Source organism: Crocuta crocuta, unplaced genomic scaffold (genome assembly GCF_008692635.1).
Source record: "Crocuta crocuta isolate KB4526 unplaced genomic scaffold, BGI_CrCroc_1.0 scaffold193, whole genome shotgun sequence".
In the NCBI taxonomy this organism is placed as follows: domain Eukaryota; kingdom Metazoa; phylum Chordata; class Mammalia; order Carnivora; family Hyaenidae; genus Crocuta; species Crocuta crocuta.
This window is the reverse complement of record NW_027529624.1, coordinates 8,124,417-8,132,978: the sequence shown is the minus strand read 5'-3', so window position 1 is coordinate 8,132,978 and position 8,562 is coordinate 8,124,417. Positions and strand designations below refer to the sequence as shown.

Here is an 8,562-nt window from a genome sequence, read left to right as displayed (position 1 = left end):
GTGGGGGGGAGGGGGGGGGGGCCGGGGGGGGGGGGGGGGGGGGGGGGGGGGGAGGTGCAGGTGGCATGAGATGGGGAGAAACAGCAGTAGCTACCGGGGAGAGGATGGGAGGCTGAGGACGTCCTCACCTAAGGATTTCATCAAGCTCTGTGACCAGGATATGGTAATCTTTTAACATATTCTGTCTCTGGAAGCGCATCCCATTGTGGTCCACAAAGTTGTCCCAACAGTATTCAAAATCTGAGATCAATGGGAAGACAGCAGTCAGGTGGGTCCTGGGAGGCCTTTTCCTCCTGACCCTCCCATGCCCCACCCCCTTCAGGGCCTTGCCCTCCCTTCCAAGTGCCACCAGTCACACTAACTCTCCCTGGGGACATTCTAGATCCTCCCCCACCCCTGCCTGGGTCCTACTCACTCCCAAGGTTCAGTCCCCAGTTCTCCTTCGCTCTCACCATCATAGCACATGATGTCCAACTGGACCCTTATGTCCCATAACTTGCGAAGCCCCTGCTGGTAATGTGGGTCCAAAGAGCAGTAGAGGCGGGCAGTAAAGATGCTCAGTTTCAAGTTCTTGTACTCCTCCAAGAACTTGACCACCTTCCCTGCACAGGTGGGGCAGGGGCTCCAGGATAAAAACCAGGAGACATGGTAACGCTCATCACGGGATGGGTACTGGTCACGGAACCAAGAGAGGAAGCAGAGTTCTGCGTGACGGGGAACCGGGTATGGACCTGGGAGAAGTAGAGAAGAGAAGGGGACACTCCTGGCTGTCAGAGTAGGCAGAGTGTCAGGGCTGGGTGTCATGAGAGGAGGGCCAAAGGGGCAGGATCCACAGGGGTATATTTTTCACTGATTTATCCCTCATTTCCATCTCTCCCTGCCCTGTCTTTTTTACTGAGCCATCGCTTTTCACAGTCATCCACCATCCATTAGTTCTAACATCTCTTCTTCCATCCATCCATCCATCCATCCATCCATCCATCCATCCATCCGTCCATCCATCCATCCATTTATCCATGCAACCATCCACCCATCCACCCATCCATCCATCCATCCATCCATCCATCCATCCATCCTACCATCCATCCATCCAACCATCCATTTATCCATGCATCCATTAACCATGCAACCATCCATCCATCCATCCATCATTCCATCCATTCATCCATCCATCCATCTATCCAACCATCCATCCAAACATTCATTCAACCAACCATCCATCCATCTATCCAACCATGCATCCAAACATTCATTCAACCAACCATCCATCCATCTATCCATCAATCCATCCATCCATCCATCCATCCATCCATCCATCCATCCATCTNTATAGTGCTTCATACATTATCAATACTAATTTCACAAATTGCCTTCAACTCTTTGAGCCCCGGGTACCAGAACAGGTGAAATGACCTATCACGTGTCAGTACTGCTAACGCATACCCCTGCCCTAGCCCATCATGGTTCTCTCCTGGCAACGGGCTCTGAGAAGTCTGCAGGGGCAGGGGAGGGGAGAGGCCAGGGTGTGGCAGGACATGTGTCTGGAGTGGCAGCGGTTAGGGGACAGGACTGCAGGGTGGTGGCCTGGCTCTAGCAACTGCTGATGGTGGTCTTTGGTGCTGTGGCCTCCTTCCAGGGACACCTGGGCCGTGGCTGGGAGCAGGCCAGGGTCAGGCAGAGCGAGGGGTGTGGGTTCTCCGCTGGGGGATCAGAGTCCTGGGCACAGAGGGGTCAGCGGTGCGGCCAGGGAACGGCTCCACCGACAGACCCATTACCAGGACACATAAGGCGATGCTGTCCAACGGGCCCTGACTTTCTAAAGATGCTCTTCCGTCCAAGACTGCCAGAGGCCAAGGTCCAGGACAAGATTTCAAGATGACGGACAGAATGCCAGCAGACTCTCTGAACAAGGCTCGTCGGATAAGTCAAATGCTGTCCTGTCTCAGGTTCCCAGAGAGTCAAGCAGGGAACTCATGGGTCCATGACTGAGGACAATGTCGTGGGAAGGAGCAGTCACCACTAAGAGCTCCGATCTGGCATCTTACTTGTAACATTCTTTTTCTCGCTCCCCCTGACTCTGCTCCTGTCTGACTGGGCCCGGGGAGAGGGGGGTGCGTACCTTGTTCCGAAAAATTCCCCCGTTACTGTCATCATGTGGGAAGTCTTCTCTCTCCACTTGGAAGCAGAGATAGCAGAGGTTCCGTTCATAAGCATAGCGCAGGTTTGGAAAGTGGAACCGGAAGGTGTTAGGATCTATCCAGTCCATTGGGTTTCTGGGGGCAAAAGAGAGAAAACAGAAAATGCCTAGAGCGCCCTCTGGACTTGTCCCTGGCTGGTGGGCTGCCCTGGGCACTGTGGTTCCCTGCAGCCCTCCTGGGCCCTAGGCAGTGGCGCTGCTTTTCCAGGCTGGAAGGGGGGTGTCGCCGGGGACAGTAGGGACAGGGACCGCCTCCCCTAAGGGCCGCTGGGCCCCTGCTCCTTCCAGCAGCACCCCCACTCCCGTTTTCCTGCCCGCCCTACCCCCAACCCATTAGAAAAATAGCAGAGAGACATCGAAACCCCTTTATCCCAAAAGAATAGCTATTTGAAAAGTTCTGTTCAATTAATATTTTTTTATTTTTAAAATTTAATTAATTTTGAGAGACCGAGGTAGACAGAGCATGAGTGGGGGAGGAGCAGAATGAGAGAGAGACACAGAATCTGAAGCAGGCTCCAGGCTTTGAGCTGTCACCACAGAGCCCGATGTGGGGCTGGAACCCACAAACGGTGAGATTAGGACCGGAGCCAACGTTGGATGCTCAACCGGCTGAGCAACCCAGGAGCCCGTCATGACTTTGTTTTTACTGAACAGTATTAAATGACCTTATCCTAACAAGACCTAGACCCTCAAGGTCCTGAACACCTTGTTTCCAAAATATGTCAGAGATTTATGTTGTCCCTACCCCCTTATAATCAGTCACTCTTTACAACCGCAGTGTGGGTCTTCCTGCCCACTGGTCCTGTCCCCATGCTTTAAATACACCGCCTTTTTTTTCTTTTTTTTTTTTTTTGCACCAGAGATGTCTAAGAATTCTTTCTTGGGGGGTTCCAAACCCCAACACTTCAACCCACATCATAAATATTAGAGAAAATCCATCCAAGTGCTGGAAACTAAATCCGCCAATTGCTTCAACCATCTTGTGGTTTGATTCAAAGTGCTAGCAGAGAACAGGAACTTCCGGAAGCCTCTGAAAGTGGGCATCATCACCCCCCCCACCCCCTCACACACACAGGCAGGGCCAGACCTGCCCAACAGTCTTTCCGACCCAGAGGCTGGCCTGGGGGAGGGGGGCACAGGGCTGGTTGGAGGTGCGGGAGGGGTGCGTTCAGAAGTGACCACACACAGGAGCATCCCCAGAACAGGGTGAGGACCCAGACAGGAGTGGGTCCTGCAGAGAAGGAGCCCAGACAGGGAGAGAAGGGAAGGGGGACTGCGGGGAGGAGGAGGCAGGGACAGAGGCACACACAGCAGGGCTGCCAGCAAGGAGGGGCTGCAGAAGGGGGCCCAGCCGGACAGAGCGAGCAGACAGCAGTGGTACCTTGGGCTGGGGCGCCAGGGCTCCATTCCTCTCGCTGGCCTTGCGTTGGGAAAGCCTCAGTGAGACCGGGCCCTCCCAGGCCGCCTCCACGGCCCCCAGGGCACAGCCGCCCTGAGAAAGAGACAGGCCCATTGAGCAGCAGGATTGAGTTCTTGCAAAAGGAAAGAGAAAGTAAGATGCCGGAGGGGGTTGGGACAGATTGCGTGGAGAGAGCAGGACGGAAGCAGGCATCTGGAAGGAGCAGGCTCTCTGAGGAGTTGGGTGAGCCCTCTCCTCATCACCCCTGCGCCCCAAGTCTGGGCCCCGGTGTTGGTCTCCACATGCTTGTTGATGAATGGAAGTGAGAATGCAGTGTGTACCTTATGTGGGACTCCTGTGTTTTCTCCTGACGCCACAGTAGTAAAGGCACAGATGGGCTTTGAGTGTCTAATTCTGTGGTTTGTCCTCTATGCAAGTCCCCTCAGCCTTCATTTGGCAGATTGACGGCAGGGACATCTGGAGAGGTAGGGAGAGAGGGAGAGAGAGGGAGATGTAGGGACAGCTTTGTTCTCTCTTTTCTTAGAAGGACACTCAGGGCTCCTGGGTGGCTCAGTTGGTTAAGCATCTGACTCAGGTCATGATCTCACGGTTCGTGGGCTCAAGGCCCACATCGGGCTCTGTGCTGACAGCTTGGGGCCTGGAGCCTACTTTGGATTCTGTGTCTCCCTCGATCTCTGCCCCTCCCCTGCTCATGCTCATGCTCTGTCTCTGTCTCTGTCTCTCTCTTTCTCAAATAAATAAACATTAAAACAAATTTAAAAAGGACACTAATGCCCCCACGGGGGCCCGCCAACCTGATATCATCTAAACCAAGTCACCCCAAAGATCCCACCTTTAACATCATCCCATAGTTTAGGGCTTCAACATGTGAATCTGGAGGACACAGTCTTTCAGTCCATAACAGTTGTGACTGACAGGACTCCTTTTGATGGCTCAGGGACAGGATGGCTGATGTCATCACACTGCTATGTGAGGGGCAAGTGCTGCCTTACACTCAGAGCTGAGTCTCCAGGCTCTGCTGCTGCCTTTCTGGAGGTTGGAGGATTAAGTTTGTGTTCACTGTTTCCTCACGGGAGGCCCAGAAAGTTAGTGATGTTAGCTAGATCACTGCTGCCCTTAGCAGGATGGAGATTTCCTGGTGGGAATAAAAGAAGCAAAGGTACATTAGCTGGGAAGTAGATTCATAGTGGATGCAAATTAGAGGAACTATTGGAAGCTGGCATCTCAGGTGGAGGCTGTGGGGAGTCCTCACCCTCTGTCTCGGGTGCAATCCTGACAAAGGAGTGATAGGCACCCTCATTCTACCTCACCCACCTGAGCTCTTTAGGCAGTTCCCTTGGGTGCTTCTTTACCCTTTATTACAAGGCTCAGCCTTGATAGGTGGCATTTCCATGCCAGCATGGAGGTAGTTCCCCTTGAGCGCTGTCTCACTTTTGCTCTGCCCAGGTAAACTGAGGTGAAGTCAACATGCAGCTCTTTGAGGACCCCATGAAGAATTTGGCTACTCTTGGCCCTCTCCCCACACTCACTCCGAGTGTCTCTCTCCAACCAATGTCTGGTTCCCAGAGATTCAGGTGCTCCCTCAGTGAGCCCCAGGCCCTTCTCAGGAACCCTGGTGCCTGTGTGAGTTAGAGAAAGTGGAACTGAAAGGCAGGTCTCTGGAAGGATCGACAAGAGGGGAAGAGGTGCTGTAGTGGGCTCCTGGTTCAAGGAACAGAAAGCAGAGCCAGAGTGTCTGTTTTGATCTACAGCTGGTGAACCCCTCGGTCCCTGTGCCCTGTCACTGGCTGCGTGGCCCAGGCTCAAGGTCAAGTTTAGCTCTGATGGCTGGTTCAGTTAAGGGCCCCTGTGGTGGGCAGGGTCCTGCTGAACAGCCAGAGTCCATGGAGCAAACAAACAGGATATCCAGTCACAAGTGCAGTGCTGTGTCCACCTGTCCAGTCTCTTTTTGAGTTATCTGAATTTCACCTAAGTAAGTGAAAAAAGAATAGAGCAACATGAACAAACTTCAAATTATTTGAAATTGTACTGGCCTTTTATAGATCAACATGAATTTATGGACAAGATTTTCATGTTCCATGACACATCCTGTTATCAAGGTTAACTTTTAGGAAGCATAGACATCTTTGTGGCAACTGAAGGTCTCTATCCATTAACATGGTATACACCTCAATTTATATAGGTCTTCTTTTCACGTTTTCAATGAATCTTGTACTTTTTTTAAAAATAAAGGTCTCACACATTTTGTCAGGTTCACTTCTAGTAAACTTTTTGGGAGATATTGTAGACTTTATCTACCTTTACACTTTTGTTTGTTGCTAGAATCTGGGAACACCATTAATATTCCTAAACTGAAGCTGGATCTACTAACCTCACTGAGAATTTGTTTACTGTTTCTCATAGCTTCTGTTCTTTTGCAATCTCCACAGCTCTTGTCCTTTATTGAGGCCCATGGGGCACTGGCTTGGACAATAGCACAGTGTTGAACAGTGGCAGTCATAAAGGGGACTTTTGTGTCCTTCAATTTTAAGGGAAATTTTTCTAAGAGGGAAATAGAAAACTGTAAGTCCCAAATTCTTTATCTTTCCTTAAAGAAAATTTTTTGAGTATAGTTGAAGTCCCATATTCTTTAAATCTTTCTTGGCTTGAATATTTGTTTGTTAGTCATTTAATTATGAATTTGCATCTATGTTTATAAATAAATATGGCTATAATTTTTCTTACTTATGTTCTCCTTATTCGGTTTCTTTTATTATTATTTTTAAATAATCTCTACACCCCATGTGGGGCTCGAATCCACAACCCTGATACCAAGAGTCACCCACTCCACTGACTGAGCCAGCCAGACATCCCTCTTCTTATCTAATTTTAAATCAAGATTATTGTAGCTGCCCAAAATCAATTGGGAAATCCAGTTTCCTAGGAAAGCTCAATTCTGATCCTTACATGGTTGATTGAACTCACCATAAAACCTCTGGGCCTGGTAATTTGATATGGTTGTTTATGTGGTCATTTTAAGTAATAATTGCATTTCTTTATTGGTTTAGGGTTAATCGGTGTGCTGTATTTCTTTTGGTATCATTTTAATCATATTTTTTCTGTAAGGTTGTCCATTCAGTCTCATTTTTCAGATTGATTGGTGTGTGTTCACAGTATTCTTTTCTGGCTTTTACACCCCGATAAAAGACAACCCCAGGGGTGCCTGGCTGGTTTAGTCAGTAGAGCATGTGACTCTTGATCTCAGGGCTGTGAGTTTGAATCTCATGTTGAGCATAGAGATTACTTAAAAATAAAATCTTTTGGGTCACTTGGGTGGCTCAATCAGTTAAGTGTCTGACTCTTGATCTCAGCTCAGGTCTTGATCTCAGGGTTATGAGTTCTACTTATAAGTAAGTAAGTAAGTAAGTAAGTAAATAAATAATATTTTTAAAAAAGATTACCTCATTTTTTCACTCATAATGTAGTGTGTTTTTTGGCTTTCTTTCTCCATTATTTTTTTCCAAAGTACCAGGTTTTGATTTTAATGTTTTTGCTATTCTGATTTCATATATATATGTGTGTGTGTATATATATATATATATATATACATGGACAATAGCACAGTGTTGAACAGTGGCAGTCATAAAGAGGACTTTTGTGTCCTTCAATTTTAAGGGAAATTTTTCATATATTGAATATATATGAAATATATATATAAATCTTCTTTACTCATCCGTTAGTTGGGCATGTATGTTGTTTCTATATCCTGGCTACGTTAATAATGCTGCAATGAACACAGGGGTGCAACTATCACTTCAATATATTGATTCCATTTCCTTTGGATATTGTCGCAAGCACACTATGAAGGCACACACACAAGTTGTCTTTCCACAATGTCAGCTTTATTCAGTCACAAAGCAAGGTTAATGTAATTGTAAAGCTGGTCCAGGATTCCAAACTCAATGACATTTCATACGCCTTTAACTTGGCTTCATATACGTCATGCCAAGCAAAGCACAAGACAGAATCACACAACCAGCAAGACACAAGAGTTAAGAATTTCATGAACAAAACTCGAAGTCAGTCTGTGGGCGCACAGAGACGAGGCCTCCATTTGATCCATGTCAGTTCTTGGCACTTGCTGCCTATTATGTTCAAGCAGTGGAAGATCTGTATTATGCTCAGAGATCAATCTGGCAGAGCCCTTGGACACAGTTGCCTTTCTGATGCGGTTAGATGCCAAAGGGGCAGCATCTGGAGAGTCTGACAGTTTGCTGCACCTCCTTTTTAAACTCTTTTGGAGTTTAATCAGTCTTGGGCCTTTGCAGACCTCCTTTGGTTCTACTGGTTATCAGTTTTGGGTGTTGTCAGCCTGTGCTGGTTTCGAAGATATCTGGTCTCACGTGCAACACTCTTGGATGCTTACATCACTGCTTGACATGAGTGACTATCTTGCTCTCTGCAGATAATATATCCAGGATTGCTGGATCGTATGGAACATATAAGGACTTCTTATGGGATTCTGCCTTTATGCCAGTGTAGGGGCAGGTTAAGGAGTGTCAGTAAGGTGTCTTCACGTCTGGTGTGCAGCAGACATGAAGAAGTCCGTGGGACAAGCACTTTGTGACAGGATGGTGAGTGAAGGGTGTGGGAGAGCAAAAACAAACTGGACCCTAACTGTAGAGCATGTGAGGATTGACAGAAATCCATGTCCTTGTTCTTGCCCCTGACTTCAGTGGTCTGGGTGTCCTGTGGGGTCCCGTTAAAAACAAAATTCAACATTGGGGCGCCTGGGTGGTTTAGTCGGTTAAGCGTCCGACTTTCGCTTAGGTCATGATCTCGCAGTTCGTGGGTTTGAGCCCCGCATCGGGCTCTGTGCTGACTGCCAGCTCAGAGCCTGGAGCCTGTTTCAGTCTGTGTCTCCCTCTCTCTCTGACCCTCCCCTGCTCACGCTGTCTTTCTCTCT

At 48.4% G+C, this 8,562-nt stretch overlaps 1 protein-coding gene across 1 annotated transcript; it reads right to left on the bottom strand.

Annotated features, from left to right (window-relative positions):
- Positions 1-55: 55 nt before the first annotated feature.
- LOC144229903 (DNA dC->dU-editing enzyme APOBEC-3Ca-like) lies at positions 56-3,725 on the bottom strand. Its single transcript, XM_077761990.1, has 4 exons — positions 3,579-3,725; positions 2,116-2,273; positions 453-731; positions 56-240 (listed from the first exon to the last, which is right to left on the bottom strand). Exons 1-4 carry the CDS (start codon positions 3,602-3,604, stop codon positions 125-127), a joined length of 579 nt encoding a protein of 192 aa, XP_077618116.1. The 5' UTR covers positions 3,605-3,725; the 3' UTR covers positions 56-124.
- Positions 3,726-8,562: the final 4,837 nt, after the last annotated feature.